The 26,859-nt window shown below is 50.6% G+C and overlaps 1 protein-coding gene across 5 annotated transcripts in view; it reads left to right on the top strand.

The window, feature by feature from the left end:
• Positions 1-26,859, top strand: part of NLGN3 (neuroligin 3) — an 85,557-nt gene that overhangs the window by 19,944 nt on the left and 38,754 nt on the right. For 3 of the 5 annotated variants that reach the window (XM_065556841.1, XM_065556843.1, XM_065556844.1), the window contains exon 2: positions 21,085-21,808. In XM_065556841.1, the coding sequence (XP_065412913.1) occupies positions 21,337-21,808 (472 nt within the window). In that variant the 5' untranslated portion in view covers positions 21,085-21,336. Of the gene's footprint in view, positions 1-21,084; positions 21,809-23,040; positions 23,101-26,859 lie in introns of all 5 variants that reach the window. The other 2 variants (XM_065556840.1, XM_065556842.1) reach the window with 1 other exon arrangement.

Consider the following 26,859-nt stretch of genomic DNA (forward strand, 5'->3'; position numbering starts at 1 on the left):
GATTGGGTTAATCAAGTCTCCTGCTCCAGGACTGTTCTTCCTGTGCGCAGGAGTAGTGAGGGGCTGGAGGGGCTGGCTCAGTGGCAGAGTTGTGGGGGGAGAGTTTGCTTCTTGGCAGTGCTGGTTGGTCTGTCAGGGGTTTTGCAGACACAGGGCAGAATGAGAAGCACTCTGAGGTATCAGCCCCAGGGTCTGAGTGTGCAGTGGGCCAGGACCATCTCATTCAGGAGTGAACACAGCAGACTTTCTTCCAGCCACAGCTGGTGAGGAGCCTGGACTACCAGGCAGCATGAGTGGCGTGGAGCTGTGAGCACAGCTCCTGTGGCAAGGAGGTTAGGTGAGGTCTCCTTATCCTCGAATATTTTTAGTGCCCACCCCAAGGTGTGTTGGGATCAAACAGGCAATTCTTTGTATTTAACAGCCGGGTCTGGGTGCTCTGCCTCAGGAGTTGCCTTCCGCCAGCAGAGCCGATTGGCTGGCCTGGGGCTGATGGATGAATGTCCATGCAGAGTGGCTGTTCATCTCCAGGGATTCACTTGCAGTTTAGATGGTGATTCTCATTAACCTCTGCCCCTGCTGAGAGTCATTTACAAATCAAACTCAAACAGGCAGTGAGGCGAGGGAGGGGCTGCTGCCTCTTCACGAGGAAGTCGGGGGAGGCAGGAAGCTGCAGAGTGTGAGATAATCCAGAACGTGGCATTAAATGGTCTATTTCTAAGTAACTGCCTGTCAGGCATTCCGAATCCCAGCCTGGAGACAGACTTCCCTGCAGTGTAGCTGCTGCCGTGCTGGGGGCGGGAGTGGGGTTTGCTCTTGGCACCACCTCTCGCTGTGATGCAGTGGCAGCTGTTAGGTATGTGCCAGCATCAAATGCTCGTTTCTCAGCTTGGAGACAAGGACAGAGTTCTAGATGCTGTCAGGAAGTGTTGCAAGGTTTGCTGTGAGGAATGGTTCATCTGTGCTGTAACCCAGCCTAAGGGGCACCGGCCCAGCTTGCTTTGAAGTGAACTGATGCGCAGAGTAGGATGCAGTCTGACACAGGCTCCTTGGCAAAGGGTCCCCTGTTCTTTGCAAACATCTCTCCCCTCAGACCTCACATACGCACTACACCAAAGACATGTCTTACAGGATATTTATCCATAAAGAGAAACATAGAATATCTACAGAAAGATCCTGACTCTTCATTATCACTGGGAGTTGTATGCAGGGGTAATACTTAAGGAATAGCGTATTTACATTGGAAGTGTGCTTTATGGACTTTGAGTAAAAGTTAGTCACCAGAAGACAATATGGCTACATCTACACTGCACACCTTATATTGGCTGAGGTGTGCCACTACAGCAGTGCCACTGTTAGGTACGCAGTGCAGCCGCTCTTTGTCAGCAAGAGAGCACTTTTCTGCTGACAAACTAAAACCATCCCCAATGAAGGGCGGGAGCTTTGTCCCACCGACAAAGCGCTGTCCACATTGGCACTTTTTGCGTGTGGGGTTTTTTTCCACACCCGTGACCAACGAGTTTTACCGAGGAAAGTGCACTGTAGACATAACCTGTGCTTCAGTGATGATGGCCCATTCAAGCAGGGGGGAATTACCACCCCACCCTGGCTAGCCATTTATGGGGTGTCTGGCTTACTTGCCTAGCCTTTCTCTGTCCCAAGACTATCAATGGAAAACCATCCGAGATAACCGCAAGGAATCAAAACAACCTGGAGATGAAAAAGAAACATGACAACAGAGGTTTACCCTGTCTCAGAATAGAGACAAAAGACTGTTTCAGTATAACACAGAATGGGGAGAGGCGCTCTGTATGCATTTACTGAAGAAACATCTTGTAGAGTGAGGGATGTTTTGGGTGTGGAAGTTTGGGTCCTGGTTCCTGTGAAGCTAGCCACGTCTGCAACAGACCAAACTTGGGGAGGAGACTGATTTGTCACAGAATTATAGAAATGTAGGGCTAGAAAGAAACTTGAAAAGTCCTCTGACTCATAGCCATGTAACCCAGAGCATGCCTGTTTGTCTAACCTGTCCTTAAAAACTCCAGTGACAGGGATTCCACAGCCTCCCTTGGAAGCCTGTTCCAGAGCTTAACTACCCCGAGAGTTAGAAAGATTTTCCTAATATCTAACCTCAATCTCCCTTGCTAAAGGTTAAGCCCAATACTTCTTGTCCCGCCTTCAGTGAACATGGCGAACAATTGATCACCATTTTCTTTGACAGCCCTTAACATATTTGAAGACCATGATCAGGTCCCCACTCAGTCATCTTTTCTCAAGACTAAACATGCCCAGTTTGATTAACCTTTCCTCATAGGTCAGGTTTTCTAAACTTTTATCTTGTTGTTCCTTTCCTCTGGACTCTTTCCACTTTATCCACATGTTTCTTAAAATGTGGCACCCAGAATTGGACAAGTACTCCAGCTGAGGCCTCACCAGTGCTGAGTAGAGCAGGACAATCACCTCCTGGGTCTTATGTGCAACACTCCTATTAATAAGCCCCAGCGTGATATTAGCCTTTTTCGCAACTGCTTAATATTGTAGACCTACATTCAATTTGTGCTCAGCTATGACCCCCAGATCCTTTTCAGTAGTACTACCACTTACCCAGTGTTAGACCCCATTTTGCATTTGCACATCTGATTTTCCCTCCCTAAGTGTAGTACTTTGTACTTTTCTTTATTGAATTTCATCTTGTTGAATTCAGACCAATTCTCTAATTTGCCATAGTCATTTTGAGTATTGATGCTGTCCTCCAAAGCATATTCTTCACTCCATTAACCAAGTCATAAAGGAAAATATTGAATAGTACCAGACCCAGGACTGACCCCTGCAGGACCACTCTAGATATGTCCTCCCAGTTTGGCAGTGAACCACTGATAGCTCTCTTTGAATAGTTATTAGCTAGGAAAGATAACTATTAGTAAGTGTAGGCCCTACTTTGTGTTTTATGATTTTGTTTTGTACTGTAACCATTTGCTTCTAGCACTCACTCTTGTTTTTAGTTTAATCTATTCTTTCTTAAATAAACGTTCTCTTGTTTTATTACAAGTGCTGTGTGTTATATGGATGGGGGATTGAAGGTAAACTGGGGTACACTGCTCCTTTGGGGGCAGAGGACGTCATGGGAATGATTGAAAGGGACTCGGGGATGGAGTTAATGTACAAGGTCAAGACAGGACTGGCATGACAGTGCTAGAGTGGCCAGAAAGCTGGTGGTGTCAGGGCCCTGATTTACAGCTACCATGGGCAAAGTTCCCTCTTGCTAAAGGCTGGACTCCACCTGAGCAGGGAGGGAAATAGACTTCTGGTATGGAGTTAGCACAACTGATCAAAAGAACTTTAAACTAGGAATTCAGGGGAGACACTTGGGAGATGCTCGTGTAATTGCCACACTTGATACTAATATTGAGTGGGAGGAAAATCAAGGAAGAGAAAATACAGCAATGGAGAAAGGAGCAGCAGTGGGTAGGAGAATGGACATTAAGAGGAAAGATAGTGCCAGTGCCAATGAAGCTAGCAGGTAGGTGATACTGGCAGTAGAATGACTGTTGCTAATTGAGTGAGGAATCTGGGCCAATCCAAACAGAAACAACTAAGATGTTGGTACACCAGTGCACAGAACCTGGGTAACAAAGATGATCAGAGGAATGGAAAACTCACCTTATGATAGGAGACTCAAAGAGCTTGGCTTGTGTAGCCTAACCAAACAAAGGCTAAGGAGAGACATGATTGCTCTCTATAAATACATCAGAGGGATAAATATAGGGAGGGAAGGGAGAAGAGTTATTTAAGTTAAGTGCCAATGTTGACACACGAACAAATTGATATAAACTGGCCATCAAGTTTAGGCTTGAAATTACACAAAGGTTTCATAGCATCAGAGGAGTGAAATTCTGGAACAGCCCTCCAAGGGAAGCAGTGGGGGCAAAAAAATAGTGGCATAAGTTTATAGAGGGGATGGTATGATGAGACGGCCTACAGTGGCATGTAGCTGATCTGCGACTGCCAGTAGCAAATATCTCCAATGACCGTTGATGGGACACTAGATGGGGATGGTGAGACAGGTTCCCCAGGGTGCAACCTGGAACTGGAGTACCACTGAGCCCTCTGTCTTGCCAACCTGGGCTCCCTCTCACACTGTGATGCTGTGACAAGCTACAAACCTCTCCAGCTACTGCACTTAACGCAGACATCCACCGGCAGGGACACACCCAGCTGCGTTCCATGAATGCTTTTGCCAGCCACTCATGAACCAGCAATAGAGAAGCTCCAGCCAGTTCCCCACAGCTCCTCAGCCTAGGACCCCAGAGCTGTACCGTCTTGCCCTGGTCAGAAGCCTGACCTGGATAAGGGTATGTCTACACTAGCAAGTTTCTGCACCACAAGTTATACCACTTTTTAAAACATGCTGGAATTAAACCACTGTTGCATGTCCACACTGGGCTCCTTGTGCTGCTGGAGCACATCCATATTAGCAGCTCTTGCAACGGCAAAGAGAGCAGTGCATTGTGGGTAGCTATCCCACTGTGCAACTGACTGCAGGGTGCTTTGGGAAGGGCTTGCAATGCCTCATGGGGCAGGCACAGAGTCACATGATGCAGGTTTCCCAATCCCATCCTACTACATTGCCAGCTGCTTTTCAACTGAAGGGTGGGGGGAGTGTGTGTGTGTGTGGGGGAGAGACGGTGTGTTTGGGGGACAGAATGTGTGTCAGCATGCTGGCTTGTAAGTTCAGACTGTGGCAGGAAGCAGCCAGTCCTGGGGGAGGGGGAAACCCCAACATCAGCCCCTGCCTGGGCGTGTGCGCACGCACACACACGCACACACACACACACACACACACCCCTCTCTCCCTCTGTGTTCAACAGCACGAGCATTGAAACGGTGCTTTGAAAGGGGAGGGTCGCATGTTTCCAGGGCAGCCGAGTTCAAAATAACGAGCAGAGTGGTCAGTTGAGGCATTCTGGGATAGCTCCAGAGGCAAATTACAGCCCAGAAAGCAATCAATTGTCTACACTGGGGTGAGCAAACTTTTTGGCCCAAGGGATATGGAAATTGTATGGCAGACTGAGAATGCTCACAAAATTGGGGGTTAGGGTGCCGGGGGGGGCTCCAGCTGTGGGGGTACGGGCTCTGGGGTGGGACTGGGGATGTGGGGTTGGGGGTGCAGGAGGGTGCCTCAGTCTGGGACCGAGGGGTTCGGAGGGCGGGAGCGGGATCAGGGCTGGGGGAGAGGGTCAGGGGTGCAGGGTCCGGGCAGCGCTTACTTCAAGCAGCTCCCAGAAGCAGTGGTATGTCTCCCCTCTGGCTCCTACGTGGAGGTGCGGCCAGGCAGCTCTGCGCACTGCCTGCGCGGCCAATGGGAGCTGCAGGGGCAGCGCTTGGGGCGGGGGCAGCGTGCGGAGCCCCCTGTCTGCCCCTACACATAGGAGCCGGAGGGGGAACATGCTGCTGCTTCTGGGAGCCACATGGAGTGAGGCAAACCCCGGACCCTGCTTCCCGACTGGAGCACCAGAGTGGGGCAAGCCCTGGATCCCGCTCCCTGGCGGGAATTCGAGGGCTGGATTAAAATGTCTGGGGGGCCAGATGCGGCCCCTGGGCTGTAGTTTGCACACCCCAGTCTACACTGACAATAGAGCGCTGGAGCCTCTGCGCAAATAGCCTCATGACTCTCGTCGAGGTGGTTTGTTTGCAGCACTGGCACTGAGGAGGTTGTGCGCACGAAGTGGCTTGGCAGTGTGTGCACGTCTGCAGTTTGAGCGCAAAAAGCTGCTTTCCTGCACGCAGAAACTTGCCAGTGTAGAGAAGCCCTGAATTTATTACACAGTTCGCCCCTCCTTCAGTGTGGAGAGGACATGCACCAGCTCTGTTCCTGATCAGATTTCCCCAAGCACTTCAAGCAAAACCCACTGTTTTAGGTAAACTATAAAACAAATTTATTAACTACAGAAGGATAGATTTTCAGTGATTATAAGTAGTAAACATAGAGATCAAAGTTGGTTACCGAAGAAATAAAAAGTAAAATCACAATCTGAGTTCTGTAAACTAGACAGGATTTGAATCAAGCAGTATCTCATCCTGATGGTATTGTTCCTTCATACACAGGCTGGGATTCTCCTTCCCGGCATGGGAGCACCTCCCCACTTCAGTATTTGTCCTTTAGACGTGTTTCCAGGTGTTGAGTTGTAGGGAGAGTGAGGCGGAGTGATGATATCACTTCCCCCTTTCATAGCTTTTTTCCAGCTTGGTGGAAAGATCTTTTGCTGTGAGCCAAAAAGTCTCCGTTGCAGGGTGGATTTGATGTAAATCACTAGTCAGAAAGACTCTATTTAATCCTGGTTTTCTACATAAAAGTGCATTCTTGTTGGTTATCATCACTATACATTTATAAACAGTGATTTATTTTGAAAACTTTTCAGATGAGTTTTACAGCTATATCAGAAAATGAAGGATTGTTTGGTTATTTCATTTACCAAAGGTAATTGAATCAGATATTTATGAAGTCATTGGCAGGTGAACTATCTCCAATTCAACAGGTTAATCATTAATATTTGGAGGATTTTCTTGCCAGGCTGTATTAGGAGGAGAACATCACCAGACAGACATGTAAATTGTTTTATTTAACTAAAACAACAACGTTAAGTATTCTGGATATTTTGCTTCAACAGCAAACTTACAATATTTTAACAAAACAAGCATATTTCCCTCGCTTCTCACATTTATCTCCAGACTTCTTCTTCTTCAGATCTATTCCACCCCGAACAATCTCCTATTCATTGAACTTTTTGAAACTTTGCACTTTTAGAGAGAGGTAAGGGATTGACTCTGTGTATACAAATTTGCAGAGGGACAATAGAGTTGAGCTCTGTTATTTCTCACCTCATATTTATGTATTTATTTATTTAAAAACATTTTTGCTGTTAACAAGCATGTTACCTCTGGAGACACAAATCCACAGTTTGAGAATTGCAAAACTAAGCATCTCTGATGGTATATTCTAGACTGAGCACTGAGTCCCAGTGGATAGATAGAAAGATTAACCTAAATAATCTATACAGCAGCCTGTGGAACCTCATAAGATTGGAACCATTCCATAATTAGAACTCATTTACAAAACTTTTCTTAAACATTACATGAATATATTGTCTCATACTATAGAATTAGTATTTATAATCCATATTCCATGATGAGATATCTTTGAGCTACAATGTATCTTAATTAAAACTATCTTTAGGTAGGTTTTTTTTCCTCAAAAAGCATTTGATCAAAAAAATCCGATTTACATAAAGAAAAACCTTGATTTTTATCCACCCTGCTCCACTGTGTATGTGCTATCTCTGAGAGGTTTCCATTGTATACAGTTCCTCGGGCAATCCTTGTGAGTGTGTATTCCCTTTAGTGGGCCATCAACGCTGTCTGGTGTCTCCATTTTGTATCTGAAAGGCTTGTTGTGGGTGTTTCCAACTTTACAACTTTTCAGTAACACATACATAGCAAAACTTCATATCTTCCCATACAATGATAGCACATACAATCCAACAGGATATTAATATTCAACAGATGAAGACTTTTAAAATGATACCTTACAAGGAATACTTTGTACAAAACACATCATAATTATATCACCATGGTAAAGATGGGGGTACCAGGGTGTTGCTCTGGGGCACAGTGTCACAGATGCCTCTGAGTTAATACAGAGAATTCTTTCCCAGATGTCTGGCTGTTGGGTCTTGGTCACATGCTCAGGGTCCAACTCTTTGCTGTATTTGGGGTCTGGAAGGAATTTTCCCTCAGGTCAGATTGGCAGAGACCCTGGGGAATTTAGGCCGCCTTCTGCAGCATAGGTCACTTGCAGGTTTAAATTAGAGTAAATGATGGATTCTCTGTAACTTAAAATCTTTAAATAATGAGGTGAGGACGTCAGTAACTCAGCCAGAGGTTATGGGTCTATTACAGAGGTGGGTGGGTGAGATTCTGGGGCCTTCAATGTGCAGGAGGTCAGACTAGATGATCATGATTGTCCCTTCTGGCCTTAAAGTCTGTACCTGAGTTTAATGGTCCCCAACGAAATGTTACAAGCACAGGAAATCCAGAGTGAGGGTTACATTTAAAAGCAATCCAAACATGTTGAGGTATGGGAAAGCACAGCTTAGGCACTCAAGCAACCTCAACTCTGCCCTGTAAGAGACATGAATATGTCTTTAAAAATCAATTTAATATAAGCTGGGACCACAAACCCAAAAATGCCTTCATAATAATTGCATTGTTATTGCATGGTGTCCCTACAAGACAGCATTAGGGTTGTTTGGATGCCTTGAATGTGCATTTCTGTATTAATATGTTTGGATGTCTTTTAAGTTTAACCCTAACTCAGAATTTCCTGGGTTTTGTAGTGATTGGTTTTGGGAAAATTACAATGTCCCTGTAACTTTTTTTTTTTAACCCATAAATTACTGATACGTGCTCTCAACTTTAACAATTTTAAAAAACCAAGGAAATTCCAAGACACAAGAACCATGTTAATATGAAGCTAATGTCCTGTTAAGATTAAGTTAATGTCGTATATGAGTGCGAAACAAGAAACCCAAATGGAATCCTACAATGTGATATTACTAATGATTTAAATGTATGTAGTAGCAAACTTACTTTGGCTTTGCTTTAAATTTTAACTTCTAAGGGCAGATTCCTTGGTAACTCAGCAGTAAGCAGCCCCCAGAATGCATTGGAGAGTTACGCTGCATTTACAGGGTTTCACTTATCTGTGCTGCTCTGATGATGCAAAGTGCACTGGTAGATGTGGCCATGAACCTGAAATTGGGTCATTGGTTTAGAGGACTGTGTTAGTGAGACTACATGAGGGGCGTGTGGGGAGCCCAGTCCTCAATTCAGATTTCTCTGTGCTTATGGGTTCCCCTGGCAGTGCTGTGTGGTGGAGCTGAGGCGGTGGTGCTTGGAATAGCCTTCGGAGCGTGATTCCCAAGCCAGCATATGGCCAAGAAACCGTTAAAGAGAACTGACATTTGGACCCGGTAATCCACAGTGAGAACTCTTGACATGGATTGAGTCTCTCTCATGCCATTGAGTCGTCACTAAGGTTAAGATTTTGTCTTGGATATTTGTAGTAAAAGTCACAGACAGGTCATGGGCAATAAAGAATTCACAGAAGCCCCCTGACCTGTCCTTGACTTTTACTAAAAATATCCATGATAAAATGGGAAGGGACTGGGCAGCTGTGGGGTGGCTGGGAGCTCTGGGCCCCCACCACCCGGAGGAGCTTGGAGCTCCAGGGTCCCCTGGCCCCCCATCAGCCCCCCCCCCCACGGCAGCAGGGGGAGGCTGTTGGGATCCTCCTTCCTCCCGTGGTGGCAGGGGGGCTATTGGGGTCCCCCTGCTCCCCCCGCACTAGTGGCAGTGTGGAGCTGTTGGGATCCCCCTGCCCCTGCTGCAGGCGGCGGCTGGGAAGCTGCCGGGGTCCCTCTGCTCCCCCGCAGCTGGCAGGGAGCTGCAGGGATCCCCCTGCCTGCACAGCGGCCAGGAGCTGCCAGTTATCCCCCCTGCCATGGCAGCCAGGAGCTGCGGGGTATCCCCGCTGCCCATAGCAGCTGGGAGTTTGGGGACCCGCTGCCTCGGGCGGCGGGCATACCTCACAGCCCCCTGCCGCTGCAGGAGGCAGTGGGACCCTGCAGCTGCCGGTCACCAGGGCTGAAGTCACAGAGGTCTTTGGAAGTCACGGATACCGTGACTTCCGCAATCTCCGTGACAAAATCGCAGACTTAGTCATTACAACCAATGGGACTGTTGCATGAAAATTAGCTGTAGAGGAAGCGTGGTGGTTGGCTTTTATCTCTGAAGTCACCAGGTATTAACCATTGCTGTAGTCTATATAATCATAAAAGCTAGATACAATAATCATTAATAACTTGCCTTAATTACACTCTGTTTTACTGAAATACAATCTGTACACAAAACTTAAACTACTTGTAACTATATAGAAAGTTTGGCATGTGTGTATAATTTTGCCCTGCACTGACACCACAAAAAACAATTCGGATTAAGATGTGTTAGTGTTTGAGGTCCCAAATCAGACTAAATTGATTGTTAAAGTGACTGCAGATATTTTGCATCTCCCCTGCCCTGAATAGTGTCACTGCAGGTCAGAGTTAAGGTTTTTGCTGAAGGAGAAACTTTGTTTTGAAGAATAACTGGGGGGGGGAAGTGTACCATTAACCCTTAACAACAAAAATGTAGCCCAGGTACCAGATTTTGGAGAGTTTTAGCTATAGGGAAAATTAGGGTCTGTGACTGGGCAGAGTTAAGTTTGTTTGGGTTCCCCAACTCTGCGTTTCCAGCCTTTCATGCGTTTAGATTGTTTTTAAATTAACTGCGAATTTCCTAGATTTATAAAACTTGGTTTTAAGATATCAGCAATTTCCTAGTAATTTATTTTACCTTCCCTTTCTGATACATAGTCAGCCTTAACTTCATCTTAATGTAGCTTGTGCCAGGGAATCTGTTTGTATGTATTGCGCTCTGTTGGCGGGTGGATGGGGAGGGTTCTGTGGTCCCTTGGGTGCAGTGGGGAATCAGGAGTGCTGGGTGTGGGCTTGGAGCAAGTGAGGTGGGGAGCACAAGTGTAGGTACAGCTTCTGGACTCAAGCGCATGGCGCGCATGCGCATCCACGTATGGAATACAAATAGGGACCACACATCTTGAAGAACCCCCAGTTACAGGTGAGTAACCCCTTTTTTCTAGGCCAAACGTCTCCTTTTATGGAGGTTCCGTGCTGATTTCTCAGCACATGCTGTGCCACCTGGCTGTCTTGGAAAGGCCAGACACAGCGGGAGCCCATTCCTTAATGACCAGCAGTGAATTAGCTGCACATGTGTAGTGCAACTTTCGGATACCCTGTATGTATTTTTCTCTCTGGATTTTCCTTCTCTACAGAGGTGTTCTCTGGCCTGTGGAGTCCAGAAGAGAACCATTTCCAGCCAGCCTGCAAAAGGCTCTTATTTTATGCTCCAATAACTCCAAGACACCTCTGTGCCAGCCCTCCATGCTCTCTGGGGAGATTTGCCAGGGTGCTACAGAGGCACACAGGAAAGGGCCCTGCCGCTACCCAGCCTCTGTTCCTGGGTAAGGGCAGTACTGCTCAGCCAGGTCCCTACTGCACCTGGCTCCCAGTGCGAGCCCTGCCAGGCCAGTGGTCCCCTGTGGGCAGGGGACTCGTCTGTGAAATTGCCATCAGAGGAGGGGGAGATGGGCTGGGCTGGGCTGCAGGCCACGCTGCTTTTATTCTCCTTCCCTGGCACTGTCTGATGGGGTCTTCGCAATGAGTCGGCAGCCTCCACTGCCTTCCTCTGGCACGTCCCTGCAGGAGGCAGCAGCATTGAAGGAGAGGGAGGGAGGGGACCGCCAGTTACATAAGAAACAAATGCAGCAGGCAGAGTAGCTCCCAGACTGGGGGAGGGGAACGGCAGAGCATTGCAAATCCAAACAGCCTCCAGGAAGGGCTTCCTGGCGCAGGAGCTCTGCTTGCTGACACATCTGCAGGTCCCCATCTGAAGCAGCTTCCTGCCAGCTTCCCTTCACTGGCAGGGACTATCCCCTGCTGGGGTTGGCAGGCAGGCACATGATGCCGGGGTTCCCTGCACAAGGGCCCTTGTAGTTTCTCCTTGCTTGACTGGCAACAAAAAAGTGTGAGCCTGTCACACTGACCTGGTTGCACTGAGACCGCTCAGCTGCTTCTCCGCTTTACTGCCTGATCCATAGCGCTGTCACTGGGGGCGGGGAGGGACCCCGGTGAGACCCTCCAGCCTAGGGGACTGGGAGCTGGGCTAGGACCCATCCAGCAGTGGGGAGGGAAGGGGGTCCGGTGTTGCTTGGAGTGGGGGGTGGGGATAGTAATGAAGGGGACAAATAGTGAGGTGAGGGGAAGACAACTGGGCTAGGTGACTGTGTTCTGGGAGACCCAGTACTAAAACAAAGCCCCAGGGCTGACAGTGAGACACCCTGGCAGGGGAGAGTGGATGCACAGTGACTGCGTTTATGCTCTGCCACAGAGCAGAGGACAGCTGTGGGTACCATTGCTTCCCTGGGGGCTCCTTCCATTTCCCACTCCCTGCATGCCCCACGGACAGTACCTGGAGGGGAGGGGAGGAGACACGAGTGGCGGGAGCAGCCCTCGCCCAACACATGAATGCCTCTCACTAAGGCAGAGGGCTTTTGCGATTCATGGCTGCTATGTGAAATGGAGTGAGGAGAGGTCATTGGGCAGAGCTCCTGGGTGGGTTCTGTGGGAGAAGGGGGGCTGAGGGCATCCCCTCACAGTAGTATCTGCATGTCTCATGATCTTTAATGCATTTATCCTCACACACCCCTCAGTGCATGGGTTGGGGCGCAGAGAGACTAAGGGACTTGCCCAAAGTTACAGAGGGAGTTTGTGATGGAGCAGGGGTTTGAACCCCAGGTCTCCCAAGTCCTAGACTGGTGCCCTGACCGTTGGGCTTTCCTTCCTTTTTTCCACTTCTTGTCCAATGGAGGCTGTCTCTGTCCAGCCCCATGAGGCATTCCTTTGTGTTTGTGCTGCCTGTGCAGGCAGATGCTCTCCATGTCAGTTGGCAATACTTGGCTCTTCTGTCATGTTACAGGTTCGATTAGCTCAGTAACGAGAGATGTCAAATAGTTAGGCTTAATCAGCTTCGTTAGTCAAAGTTTAATACAACATAATACAAAAGGGAAGGTCAATATGTTACCAGCCTGTCTGGGAGGCAGCAGTGCAGTTGGTCGGTCTATTGCAGGGGTCGGCAATGTTTGGCACGCGGCTCGCCAGGGTAAGCACCCTGGCAAGCCAGGCCAGTTTATTTACCTGCTGATGCAGCAGGTTCAGCGGATCGCGGCCCCCACTGTCCGCAGTTCGCCGTCCCGGGCCAATGTGGGCGGCGGGAAGCCATGGCCAGCACATGCCTCGCTCGCACCGCTTCTTGCTACCCCCATTGGCCCGGGACAGCGAACCGCGGCCAATGGGGGCCGTGATCGGCCGAACCTGCTGCGTCAACAGGTAAATAAACTGGCCCGGCCCGCCAGGGTGCTTACCCTGGCGAGCCACGTGCCAAACGTTGCTGACCTCTGGTCTACTGCCTCAAAATCTGAGCTTCACTTTACTTCTGTATATATTAGGGTTGTTTGCAACAGATGAGTGTTTCTTTGCAGGACTTTGAACCTAACATATTATTCTTATCCATCTCCTTTGACATGTTTTTGAAGACATTTTGCTAGGCCTGTATAGACCCTGCATGTAAACACAGATTGCAACTAGTTTCTTATCTTGTTTTGAGCACAGCATTTCGGAAGTTAGCAAAACGTTAGAGGCATTCTGCACCAGCTATAGTTTGGTACACAGGGCATGTTAGCTAAGCATCAATAAAACAGTTTGTCTTGTCCTGTCCCTCTGGAATGGCTCTGTACCTAGCTCTGAAATTATAACACTACACATCTACCCTTGATTAAACAGCTTAACATATGTGAAAAGCATTTTGGGAAGAACTTAACATGAATAAAATCATAGTTGTACAAAACATGCATGATATTATATATCATATTGATATTGTGTGTATTAATATTGTATCTGATATTGGCTAAAACCATAAACCTTACAAGCTTTCTCTTATCTGTCTCCATACATATTTTGTAACACCGAGGATCTGTAGTTGCCAGCCATAGCATGAATACACGAGGGCTTATGTATTTTCCAAGCCTTGTTGTACTTTCTTATAGAATACAGAGTAAGAGTTATACAAAGGTTACAGCATCTAATTATAGTACAGTTTTAGAGTTATGCAATTCAGCATGAATATAAAGCGTTCTAAACATAATGTACTTTACTTATTTACTATTAGCTACTTTCTTATTCTGGTGACATAATACCTCCTTTTCAATCACACTTGCAGTAACAACAGCAAACAATTCTTCTTCGAGTGCTTGTGCATGTCAATTCCAGTCAGGTGTGTGCGTGCACTGGAAGATTTTTCCCCTAGTAATATCTGTTGGGTCGGTCTGGGCTTCCCCTGGAGTGGCACCATCATGGCGCTCAATATAGGGCCCTACTGACCCACCACACCCCCTCAGTTCCTTCTTACTGCCAGTGACAACTGGAACTTCCCCTTGCTCTTGTCCTGACAAGCGCATATGGTAGTCTGTATATAGTTCTAATTAGTTCTGTAGTTAGTGTTAAGTAGTTATTAGGTACTTTACTTAGTTCTTAAGTTTCCTTTGGAGGGGTTTCCCCTCGAGTGCAGTCTCCTGGCTTCAAAGCCTGTGAGATCTGCAGCAAGTGTATGCCCAGAAGTGATCCTCACACTTTGTGTTTGAAGTGTTTGGGGGAGAGCCATCAAAAAAGATCGTTGTAGGATCTGCAGGGGGTTTCTCCCCAGGACACTGAAAGATAGAGATCAGCGCCTGAAGATCCTCCTAATGGAAGCGGCACTCCTTCCCAGTCCGATTCTGGGTTGGTGGATCTGGCGCCGAGTACTACCTCTTCGGTATGCAGTGCCCCAGCACCGTCAGCATGGGGATGAGTGCTGAGTAAAGACAAGGACTATCGGCAGAAGAGGAGGCTGGAGAGGGGTCATTCCCCCCCCAGCTAGACCCAAGGAGCTGGCCATTGTGAGACCCGAGCCGGTCACGTCAACTCCTGCCCCAGTTGAAGGGCGGTCGAGTCCGGACCCTTCTCACTCACCGAGGCCGAGCTGACAACTTCACCTTCCGTTGACCCCGGAGGCATTTGAGGCAGCACGGGATCTGCTCCAGCTCACAGCACCATTCTCCCCACCTAGATGGGAGAGGTCGCCGGCACTGGTTGCTCTCCCAGCACCGTCCAGAGGAAAGCCCGCAATGATGGCCTGGCGATCTCCATCCCCGGTGCACCGTTTCCCAGCTCCAGAACAGGGTCAGCAGCCTCGTTGGGCCTCGAGCCCTAGGTGCGGACCCTCGGCGCCTCGAAGTACTGCTCCTCCATGGTCCTCCTTTTCAGAGACCTCAGAGTCAGACTCCTATTGATCTCATAGGAGTAGAAGTAGACGGTCCAGATCATCATGAGACCAGAACCCTTACCTGGCACCGTGGCCCGTGCGGTGGCAGCCCCCTGCACAGTGACCCTTTAGGACTCACTGGGCCTTTTGCCAAGGGTGGAGTGAAGGGTCGAATTCCAGGGCAGCGGCGGTGGCGGCCTCAGCCACTTACGTACTGCCTCCGGCATCAGCAGGATCAGGGATAGTTCCATCGCTCCCTGTTGCCACCATCCCAACCCCTGCCGTACCGGCGTTGGCTATGCCAACCCAGCAGTATCAGTGCCATCGTCCTTGGCACCGACAGCCCCAACACCATCGGTTCCGGCTTCAGCACCAGCAGCCTTAGCACCGATGTATACAGCTCTGGCACCAAGGACCATGACACCATTCACGTCAGCTCCAGCCCACGATCCCCAAGCACTGCAGGACCCCTTGGGCGTGGAGGGAAGAGAGCATCCACTCCTTGCGGGGGTCTCTTCCTCCTCTCCAGATGAAGCGCTGGTAAGCACTTCGGTAGCCCCAGCCCTGGAGGACAACAGGGTCCTACAGCAATTGCTGAGGAGGGTTGCCCAGGACCTGAGCATTCAGGCGGAGGAGGTAATGGAGGACACAGATCCAATGGTGGATATCCTCAGCCACTCCGGACCGGCACGTATTGCCCTACTCCTCATAAAGATCCTTGCTGACACCACAAAAACCTTGTGGCAGACCCTGGCTTCATTGTCCCCTATAGCTAAGCGCAATGAAAGACGCTATTTTGTGCTGTCCAGGCACTACGAGCACTTGTATACCCATCCTCCACCAGATTCGTTGGTCATGGACGCTGCTAACCAGCACAAGCGCCAGAACAAGGCCGCTCCCCAAAGAATCAGGAGGGGAAACAACTCGACCTTTTGGGGAGAAAGGTCTACTCCACTGGCGGCTTGCAGCTCCACATTTCTAATCAGTAGGCCATTGCCAGCAGGTACTGCTACAATACATGCAGGGCAATGGCAAAGTTTTCAGAGCTGCTGCTGCAGGACTCCCGTGCTGAATTCTCAGCCCTTGTGGAGGAGGGAAAGCTCGTTTCCTGAACTTTGTTGCAGGCTGCTTTGGACGGGGCTGATGCGGCCACTCAGGTGATGTCTACCGGGGTTGCCTTGGGAAGGGGCTCCTGGCTCCAGGTATCAGGTCTGCCTTACGAGGTCCAGCAGACTATTCTGGATTTCCCCTTTGAGGGGTCTGTATTTTCTGATCATATGGATAAAAGGATACATAGCCTAAAAGACTATTTATTTATTTATTTATTTATTTATTCAGATGGATAAAAGGCTACATAAGCCTAAAAGACAAAGCCTCAAATTGCTGGGCCTCCACACCCCCGCCGTGCAGCGGAGGCATTTTAGGCCACAACCTCCTCTGCGGTTCTACCAACTGCAGAACCGGCAGGATGGCTCACTGAAGAGAAACAGGAGCGGTAGGAAGAGGCTGCACCCGTCCTCAGGCCAGGGCTCTGGCCCGTCCAAACCTTTATCCAGCTAGAAGCAGAACTTTTGAAGGGGCAAACGAGGATGGTGCACCAGAACTTGGACGGGATCCAACCCGCCTTATCTTCTCGTCCCAACTATCCCCTTTCTGCCCTGCGTGGGCCCGTATCACATCGGACTGCTGGGTGCTCTGCATGGTAGAGAAGGGATACTTCCTCCAATTCTCTGCCCGTCCATCCCCCTTCCCCGACCCTCTTCAGAGACCCTTCTCACAAGCAACTCATACAGGAGGTGCACTCGCTCCTCTCACTGCGGGCAGTGGAAGAGGTTCCTCAGGAGCTGAAGGGCAAGGGCTTCTATTCCCAATATTTCCTAATACCGAAAGCCAAAGGCAGCCTCAGGCCCATCCTAGACTTGCGAGAGCTCAACAAGTTCATGAGGAAACTGAAGTTCCGCATGGTCTCTTTGGCCTCCATCATCCCTTCCTTGGATTCAGGGGACTGGTATGCCGCCCTTGACTTGAAGGATGCGTACTTTCATATAGGAATTACACCCTCCCACAGAAGGTACCTCAGGCTTGTGGTGAGCAACAACCACTACCAGTTCACAGTCCTCCAGTTCGGCCTGTCAGTGGTGCCTCGTGTATTTACCAAGTGCATGGCAGTCATGGCTGCATTCCTACACAGGCGCCAGGTACAGGTACCTCGACGACTGGCTGATCAAGGGCCGCTCCAGGGCTAAAGTGGAGGCACAAGTCGACTTCTTAAGAACGACGTTCGACGAACTGGGCCTTCTCCTGAACAGGGGGAAATCGACTCTGTCCCCTGTTCAGCAGATAGAGTTCATAGGGGCGGTCCTGGACTTGACACAGGTCAGGGCATACCTCCGGGAAGTGAGGTTTCTAGCCCGGAGCAGCATCATTCAAAGTCTTAGGCAGTTTCCCACCACCAAGGAATTGCCTGAAGCTTCTAGGACACATGGCCTCTTGTACCTGTGTGGTGCAACACGCCAGGCTCAGACGTCAGCCTCTCCAATCGTGCCTAGCCTCGGTGTGTCAGCCGGCTCGAGACAGTTTGGACAAGGTTGTGACTCCGCCTCGCCTGGTCCTCAACTCCCTCCAGTGGTGGCTCAACCTGCAGGTAGTGTGTGCAGGGATCCCCTTCACCCATCTTCAGCCATCCCTCTCACTAGTGATGGATGTGTCAGCTCTGGGCTGGGAAGCACATCTGGGGGACCTCAGGACACGAGGCTTCTGGTCTCAGGTGGAACTTGCTCTCCACATCAGTCTCAGAGAGCTGAGAGCAGTGCGCCTGGCATACCAGACTTTCCGAGCCCACTTGACAGGGAGATGTGTATCGGTCATGACAGACAACACCACGGCAATGTTCTATATCCACAAACGGGGGTGTACGCTCCTCTCTCCTGTGCCAGGAAGCCCTCATGCTGTGGGACTTCTGTGTAGCTCATTTGATACACCTGCAAGCGTCGTACCTCCCTGGAGTGCAGAACGAGTTTGTAGACCGTCTCAGCAGGTCCTTTCACAGCCACAAGTGTTCCCTACGCCCGGACGTCGCGAACACCATCTTCCAACGGTGGGGGTTTCCCCAGATGGACCTGTTCGCGACGCAACAGGAAGTGCCAACAGTTTTGCTCCTTCCTGAAACACAGCCTGGGCTCCATCGCAGACATGTTCCTTCTCCCAGGGGGAGGCCCTCTTCTCTACACGTTCCCGCCCATCCCTCTTGTTCACAAGGTGCTCCTCGAGATATGAAGGGAAGAGGCTTCAGTGACATTGATAGCTCCAGCCTGGCCCCACCAACACTGGTACACATCCCTCCTGGAGATGTCCGTGGAAGCCCCAGTTACCTTGCCGCTCCTCCCGGATTTACTAACTCAGGATCCCAGCCGTCTCCAGCACTCAAACCTCGAGTCACCGCACTTCACGGCATGGAAGCTCCATGGCTGAACCCCACAGAGCTCTCCTGCTCAGACCCGGTTAGATAAGTCCTCCTTGGCAGTAGGAAACCCTCCAGCAGGGCTATCTATCTTGCCACATGAAAGAGATTATCATTCTGGTTGGCGCAGCATCCCTCATCCCCGATGCTCGCCTCTATACCACTCATACTGGACTACCTTCTCCATCTCAAGCAGCGGGGACTGTCCATATCGTCAATAAGGGTTCACTTGGCTGCCATCTCTGCCTTCCATTCAGGCTCAGAGGGCCTGTCGGTGTTTGCCAACCTTGTGGTCAGCCGTTTCTTGAAAGGTCTTGACAGGCTATATCCACACGTCTGACAACCAGCCCCAACCTGGGACCTCCATCTCGTCCTTTCCAAATTGATGGGTCTGCCCTTTGAACCGCTGGTGACGTTCCCTGCTCTACCTGTCATACAAGGCGGAATTTCTGATAGCGATAACCTCAGCCAGGAGGGTGTCTGAGCTCAAGGCCCTAATGTCAGAGCCCCCTTACACCATGTTCTATAAGGACAAGGTTCAGCTCAGGCCATATCCAGCTTTCCTCCCGAAAGTTGTCTCCCAGTTTCACATCAACCAGGACATCTTCCTCCCAGTGTTTTATTCTAAGCCGCACTCGAGCGGCAGGGAGCAGAGGCTCCACTCATTGGATGTCCACAGAGCGCTAGCCTTCTACATTGAAAGAATGAAATGGTTTAGGAACTGTTTGTGGCCGTGGCAGACAGGATGAAGGGTCTTCCAGTCTCCTCCCAACGAATTTCCTCGTGGATCATGTCCTGCATCCATGAATGATATAACCTGGCAGAGGTGCCTGCCCCTCCACTCTCAGCGCACTCCGCTAGGGTGCAAGTTTCTTCAGCAGCATTCCTGGCGCAAGTCCTGACCTGGGAAATATGCAGAGTGGCGACGTGGTCCTCAATACATACTTTCACCGCGCATTATGCAATTACCCAGCAGGCCAGAGACAATGCAATGTTTGGTAGAGCGGTGCTCCAGTCAGTGGATACCTGAACTCCAACCCCACCTCCTGAATTTAGGCTTGGGAGTCACCTGATTGGAATTGACATGAACAAGCACTCGAAGAAGAAAAACGGCTACTCACCTTCTCGTAACTGTTGTTCTTCGAGATGTTTTGTCCATGTCCATTCCAATACCCACCCTCCCACCCCGCTGTTGGGGTAGCCGGCAAGAAGGAACTTAGGGGGTGGTGGGTCGGTAGGGCCCTATATTGTGCGCCATGATGGCGCCACTCCAGGGGCGCCCGGGCCAACCCAACAGATACTGCTGGGGGAAAATGTTCCATCTTCTGTGCACGCACACACACCTGATTGGAATGGACATGAACAATACATCTTGAAGAACAACAGTTACGAGAAGGTGAGTAACCATTTTTTTCCCATGCTTTGATCAATACCATTTTGCTTGTGAGAGCTGACATCATCTGTTTTCTGGTAGTTAGCAATAAAGCAATTTACATTCCTGGTTAATTCTGTCTGTGGGAGCTGGTTTCCCAATATATCTGTTGACGAGTAAGCTTCACAAACTTTTATAAAGTTCCAATCCTTATCTGGTAATTACCCCGCAGCATTCAACAATGTATGTAACAAACTTTTCAAACAGTCTTTCCATTTCGCCTTTGGCCTGGCTGCAAAGCACCATGGGGCTTTGGCTTAGTTTGGTCAATGGTCATGCACTTCATCTCAGGGTTCAACCTGCTCTCAGGGTCACCTGGCTCTGTATTGTTCTCTCCGGGAAGGGAAAGCAAGTCACTTTCTCCAGGTTGTGCAGGGAACGGGGAACAGAGTTGAGGATGGAACCAAAGAGTCCTGATTCCCCATCCCAAGATCGAAGCACAAGGTGCTGTCTCGGCCTGTTGACTGTTCCTGACGTCTGTCAGCCTCTTGCTCCAGTCATGTTCTTGCTAGTGTGCTCCTCAGACCTGGACTCCGAGGAGAGGAGGTCATTCGTCTTTCCTCTCTGGTGGTGTCCTTCCCCTACACACAGGCCTTATCGCTTCCCCTGCAGCCCTTGGATACCTTTAACATGGACTGTCTCTCTGTGAACCTTGCCCCAGCCCTAAGGCCAGTAGCTAGTGTGCAAGCTGCTTCCCCAGTTTGTGGTTGAATCCCCTTTTCCTTGGCATCCCCTGTCTGCTCTGGGTGTCCCAAGCCCGGGAGCTTGACCCATGTTTCTGCAGTTGACACACACATACCTCCTGCTCTGGAGTCTGAACACCCCACCTCTACAAGGCCTCTGATCCCCTTTTCCCCCAGGTCTCCAGGAATCTTCTGTCCTCCTCTGCAGCTGGCACCACTTACCATGACCAAGTATAGGGCTGACTGGTAACTGGGAGGCAGCAGCAGTGGATTATCCAGGGGCTCTTCTCTCTCTCTAAGGCTGGAGGTGAGGAGCATTCTGGTGAGGTATTAAAATCTCTCCCACACCTCTGCCAGGTTGTGGAATCAGGGGGCTGGGGACATGCTGGTGGGTTCCAAGGTCCCTTTGTGCTGCAGATTTTCTTTGTCAAGTGGAGCTGCCATTCTCTCCATAATTGTTAATTCCTCTCCCCCTCTCTCCACAGAGCCATCAATCCCATCAGGGCTGCCCTCTCTGAAGGCAAACAGCAGCAGGCAGGCTGGGGGCTCTGAAGAGGAACACTCCCATCCTCTGGCTCACCGTTTGCAGTTCATTTCTGGGTTTGTGTTCCAGTTTCTGTCCTCCCTTGGTGTCTGGCTCTGCGTAACAGATAGCAGCAGGCCTGCCATGATGGGGTTCCTCTGAGTCCCCAGGAGTGTGCTTAAGGCTTGGATGGTGGTGCTGCTCATCACAGACAATGTGGCTGATACTTCAGAGAAACCCGTCCTTGTCCCCTGTTCTCCAAGTGCCTGAGTTGGCTGCAGGCCGGGACCTTTGCCTCGTGCTCTGGGTTCTAAGCTTGGCCATTGTACAGATGGATGGCCAGGTCTACTCCCCGACTGTCAACACGCACTATGGGAAGTTACGAGGGGTCCGGGTTCCGCTGCCTAGCGAGATTCTGGGTCCTGTGGATCAATACCTGGGGGTCCCTTATGCAGCCCCTCCTGTTGGGGAGAAGAGGTTCATGCCCCCTGAGCCACCCTCCTCCTGGTCTGGAATAAGGAATGCTACCCACTTCTCACCAGTCTGCCCTCAGAACATCCACAGTGCAGTCCCAGAGATCATGCTGCCCGTCTGGTTCACGTCCAATCTGGATATAGTTGCCACATACATTCAGGATCCCAATGAGGACTGCCTGTACCTCAACATTTACATTCCCACCGAGGATGGTGAGTCCGTCCAGGGTGCCCGCAGGAGACGTGCACTCTCTGGGTGGGTGGGGGGTCCCAGAGTTATTCTGCTCCTTCTCAGCTCTGGTTGGTCTCACTTGGATGTTGTGTTTGAAGCATGTGCTTGTGGAACCCGCAGCATGCTGTCTGTCTGTGGAAAAGCTTTTTCTGGCCACTCAGCTTGCCCTCTGCCCTCCAGCTGTTTTTCCTCTCTCTCTCTGTCTCTTGGGCTCTCTCTTCTCCCCTCCCCTCCACAGCTCTCTCCCTCCCCCTCCATGGCATTGTCACGGGTTCCTCTTTTGTGTTGCCAAAACTGAAAGGGACTCTTTGACCGCAGGTCCACAGAGTGACGAGCTGGTTTGGGTTCCCGAGGTGCCGAGTGCCAGGTTCTGTCTTGAGTTTGGTTTGGGTTTGTCTTCCCTCGCCCACCCTCCCCACCCTCAGGTTCTTGCGCTAGTTCTGGGGTGTGGGTTGCTGCTGCTGGCTGGGAGGAACACTCTCTCTCTTGCTGGGATGGGGTCACCAGCCATTCTTGACTGGGAAGGGACCAAGGAGAGCTGGGCTGGCTCCTCTCCCTGGCGCCATGCTCTGCTGGGGGTCAGGGGAGATGTCCGCATGCACGGCACAATGCAGCTAGCATATGTGCTTCACCGGGACCAGCCAGGGGCTGAGTGCGTGGAGTTGGGTGGGAGCTGGAGCACTGTGGACCCAGCCCCTTGTGGTGAGGCTGGGTGCCTCAGGGTGCCTCTTCTTTCTCTAATCTTTTTCTTTTATAGGGGATTCCATCTGAATTGTAAGTAGCAGTGCCAAGGAGGCAGCACCCTTTCCTCAGGCCCATGGCAGCCTCACCACAAGGGGGAGCTGTGGGATCCCATGGGCTGTGCCAGCTGCAAGAATCTCTCGATAACACAAGAGCCTATGATGGAAGAGAACTGGAGGGGAACCTGCCATGCCCTCCCTGAGCAGTTTTCTGGGAAGACAGCTGTTCTGGAGCCCCAGCAGCTCTGCTTCTCTTCCCTTGGGGGTTCCAGGCTGCAGGGGACAGCACCGTAACTTCCTTCCATCCCAGTACACCTGGCCCCAGAGTTTTCCTCCCACAGCGATGCTCCCCTCCCCATGTCCCGCGGTCCCAAGAGAGGGTGGCGGGAGGGTGGGCAGTGTGGTTGTAATTGCATGCCCACTCCAGCCAGTGGAGCCTCCTGTTATTTTGTAGTCTTTTATTCATTTTACAGTAAAACGGATTTCCAAGGAATGCGCCCGAAAGCCCAACAAGAAAATATGTAGGAAAGGAGGTATGTAGCAAGCCGGACCTGACAGAGAGGCACAGAGAGAGGACAGAGAGAGAGAGAGAGAGAGAGAGAGAGTGAGGGGGCACCTGTCCATTCTCTCCAGGCCTGCGGCATATTTCTTCAGCCTTCCTCTCGTGCCATGTGACTGAGACGGTGGGCCCTCCATGCAGCCTGCAATACTGTCTGTCTGTCCGTCCATCCATCCTCTGCACAGAGGAACCTTCGGGATGCTCCTGCTACATGCTGCTCCCTTTCCAGGGCCAGACTGGGCTCCTCAGTGGGAGGCTCTGGGTTTGAATCAGGGCAGGACCCAGGTGCGTTTCCAAGCCTTTCAGAACAGCTGCTTTTGCATGCTGGAGCCAGTGCAGCCGGCTCCCATTGAGGGTGTGTGGGAGATAGGGAAATACGGACTGCACGCCCCATTCACCCAAATCCTCCAGCAGATCCCAGCTCCCAAGGCCTGGGAGTGCTGCTGTCAGGGAAGAAGTGCTCTCACCTTTAACATTTCAATGGAAAACATCCCTTTCATTCATCTTATGGCAGCAAAGGCAGGAGAAAGCACCTTTCACTTGGTCTCTCTGAGGTGGGGTCACCTAGTCAAAGATCCCACTGAAATCTACACCATGAGTGGGCATGTTTGTGTAAATGGGTGTGCACAGCCCCATTGTGAACAGGCCTGGTAGAGTTCTGATTGCTGTGGGAACTGGGACCATGTGTGTGAAAGCTCTGCCCTCCAGCTGCATTAATTTCCTATGTCTCCCTATACAAATATGTAAATCCTGCTGGTTGTGGAATTGTTCCTCCACCCCCATGTTGCTCCCTCAGTCAGGCATGCCACCTCTGCGCGCTCATGCACACGCACATGCCTCTCCTTTCCCTTCATGCTGGCCCACACATGGAAACCTGCTCCGTAGCCCCTTTCATAAGCAGTTCTTTACTGCCCCTAGGATCCCTGCACACATGGCTGCCTCCTGGAAAGCTGTGAAACAGCTCCAGTTCAGAAACCAGTCTGCTTGTAGCCTATGCTCCACAGCCCCACCTTGGAGTCTCCAGCCCTGAGGCAGGGATGAAGCAGGATCTTTTCTTTGGAGTTGTGTATGCAGTCCCCACCTGATATCAAAATCTCTGACATCACAGTCCTCTCTGGGAACGGGTTTGCCTGAGAAAGCATGATTCTGCATCACTGTCACAGACCCCGGTGTGCAGGGAGGAGAGCAGCTGCTGGAGACAGACAGGATTGTGGGAGGAGATGGAAAATGTGCTCTAGAATCATACTTGGGTTTTCCCTAGAAAGCAGCTTTCTGTGCACACCAGGAGTATAGACCCAGCTCTGCCCCAGTGGTCTTGAGTACCTCCTCTGTCCCATTGCATGTGTGTGTGTGCAGTGCACTGGGGTGGTGAGGCAAGGGCCCAGAACTTGCATATCCAGCACAAGGGTTCCCCTTCTCCCCAAAAGGGGCAGCCAAGCTCTTCTGAAAGGCTACATGTGGGGAGAGAGAAGCCCCCATGTGAATGGACTGCCACTCTGCCCACACACAAGCACACATGGTGGGGTCCAGCCCAGTGGCTCTCAAGTAGTTGTGTGGCCTGCCCAGGCTCTGGAGCCCTTCGTGTGGCTGGGCCTTTGGGCTACTGAGTCCTTGTGCTGGGAGGGGTTGTCATGGGTCCCGTGTCCTTCTGTTCTCTTCTCTGTGCGTTCCTCTTGGTGTCCAGGGCCTGGCGCAGTGCGGCACAGCTTGGAGGTTTGACAAGAATTCTCTTTCCTTCCAGAGATTTCCCCGAGTTCTGTTGTTTGGTTTCTTTGCTTTGCTTTCCCTGTTGCTGTCTGGCTACTCACACGCCATCTCTCTGTGAGTGCCAAGGCTGCCCGAAAGGGCCAGCACATCAGGGAGTCTCCACACGCTGCCTCCGGAGTGGGCTGCTCCCTCTCATGCTGTGCCAGCAGCTGGCCCTTCATGAGCCACTTCAAAGCACTTCCTCTCCGAGAGCTCCCAGCCCTCTTTTCCCAGCCTGCCATTGGCTGCCAGGGCTCCACAGACCCCTTGCTTTGGGAGGGGAAGCCGGCACCTCAGCTGGTCACTGGGTGTGTGTGGGGGGATGTTTATTACATGCCATTAATGAATGATCGTAGGGGAGAGATTCAGCCTGGTGTCTCCTCTCCCACCACTTCTGCCTGTGGTAGGGATTCCTGTGCTGCCCAACGCTGATTCCTGGGTATGTTCCATCTGCAGAGGAGGAACCCTAGTGGCTGCCTAGAAGGGTTGGCTCTGGTTAGAGGAGGCTCTGCCTTTCCTGTAGGAGGATAAGGCACTATCCAGGCATGGTCCACAGCAGTGATTATCCCCACCCAAGTGTTGCTAACAGGAACGTTCAGACTTCTGGTTACATGTAAAAGTAATCCAAATGCACTAAGACAGGGGTCCCCAATGCGATGCCCGTGGGCACCATGGCGCCCGCCGGGGCGTCTAAGTGCACCCGCGTACTGGCCGGCGGACGAGCAACCGCCAAAATGCCGCCGACAAGCAGCGTCATCCAGAGGCGTCGGCGGCATTCGACGGCGATGCCTATTGACGTTGCCGCTTGTTGGCGGCATTTCAGCGGACAGTTGTCCGCTGCCACGGTCCTCCGTGGCTCGTCGTCTGGTGCCCGCCAGACGAAAAAGGTTGGGGACCACGGCACTAAGAAATGGAAACGCACAGTTAAGGCGCCCAAGCAACCTTACTTCTGCCTTGTAGGAAGGCCATGAGGGGTTAAAAATGAAAAAGATCCATTTCTAAACATGTTTGGATTGCTTTTACATTCAACTTTGACTCTCAACTTCCTGGGTTAGTAATTCTTGGTTTGGAGATAGGTGCAACATTCTGGAATGTTTTTACATAAGTTATTGCTATTTACCCAGCCTTAACTTCAGTAGAATGTGGATTTTTGTCTTTGAATTTCCTTGTACTTTAAAGTTATTAAAATTTCATACGTGAATGGTAAACAAGAAAAGAAACCCAAGGAGCAGGTTCCCGTGGGGTATTTCTAATGATCTGAAGATAGGAAGGGTCAACTTCAAATCAGTTTTTTTTATTTTAACTTTTTATTTATGTCCATATTAACCTGTACACTTTGGTCACCCCACTCTGGAGCAGCCAGAGGTCCCTGACCAATTCCCCGTGCGCCTGGTCTCCATTATCTCCTGTACACCTGCACAGCCTGGCTGTTCCTTACATGCCCCTGTGTGCACACACCTCAGACACACTCCCTGGCCAGTATATGTGGTGAGCACTGTTGGGGTAACAGTCCTCACTGCAAATGTCTCCTTCAGCAGGGACCGATGGGCATCCCGAAGAACAAAATGGTCACCCTCTTGTGTCCAATGGAAGGGAAGTCAAGCTGTACCCAAGGTGGCCCCTGCTCTTTCCCTCAGGATGACTTGGCTTCATTCTCACTGGAACTAATGGGAAATGGTGACTATTTCGAAAAAGCACTCAACCTTATTCTCGCTTTCAAGGAGAGCTATGGGAGCCAGCTGCCATTTTGAAAGGGGAGTTCTTTGGGGTATTCATGAGCCCCTGCTAATAAACAGCAGCACGCAATAATCCTTCTCCCTAACATACCAGCTTTCAAATATGGCCTCCTACGATGTCAGAGAGTTCTGGCCACCTGGGGAGTTTTATGCATCCCGCCTACCTCCAGAAGTTCATTCTGTCCTTTGTAAGTCCTGGTGGTCTGTGGAGGACACGCTGGCCTTCATTCAGGCTTGGTTTTTGCTTGGTC

The sequence above is a fragment of the Chrysemys picta genome, chromosome 9 (assembly GCF_011386835.1).
Source record: "Chrysemys picta bellii isolate R12L10 chromosome 9, ASM1138683v2, whole genome shotgun sequence".
NCBI classification, from domain to species: Eukaryota; Metazoa; Chordata; order Testudines; family Emydidae; genus Chrysemys; species Chrysemys picta.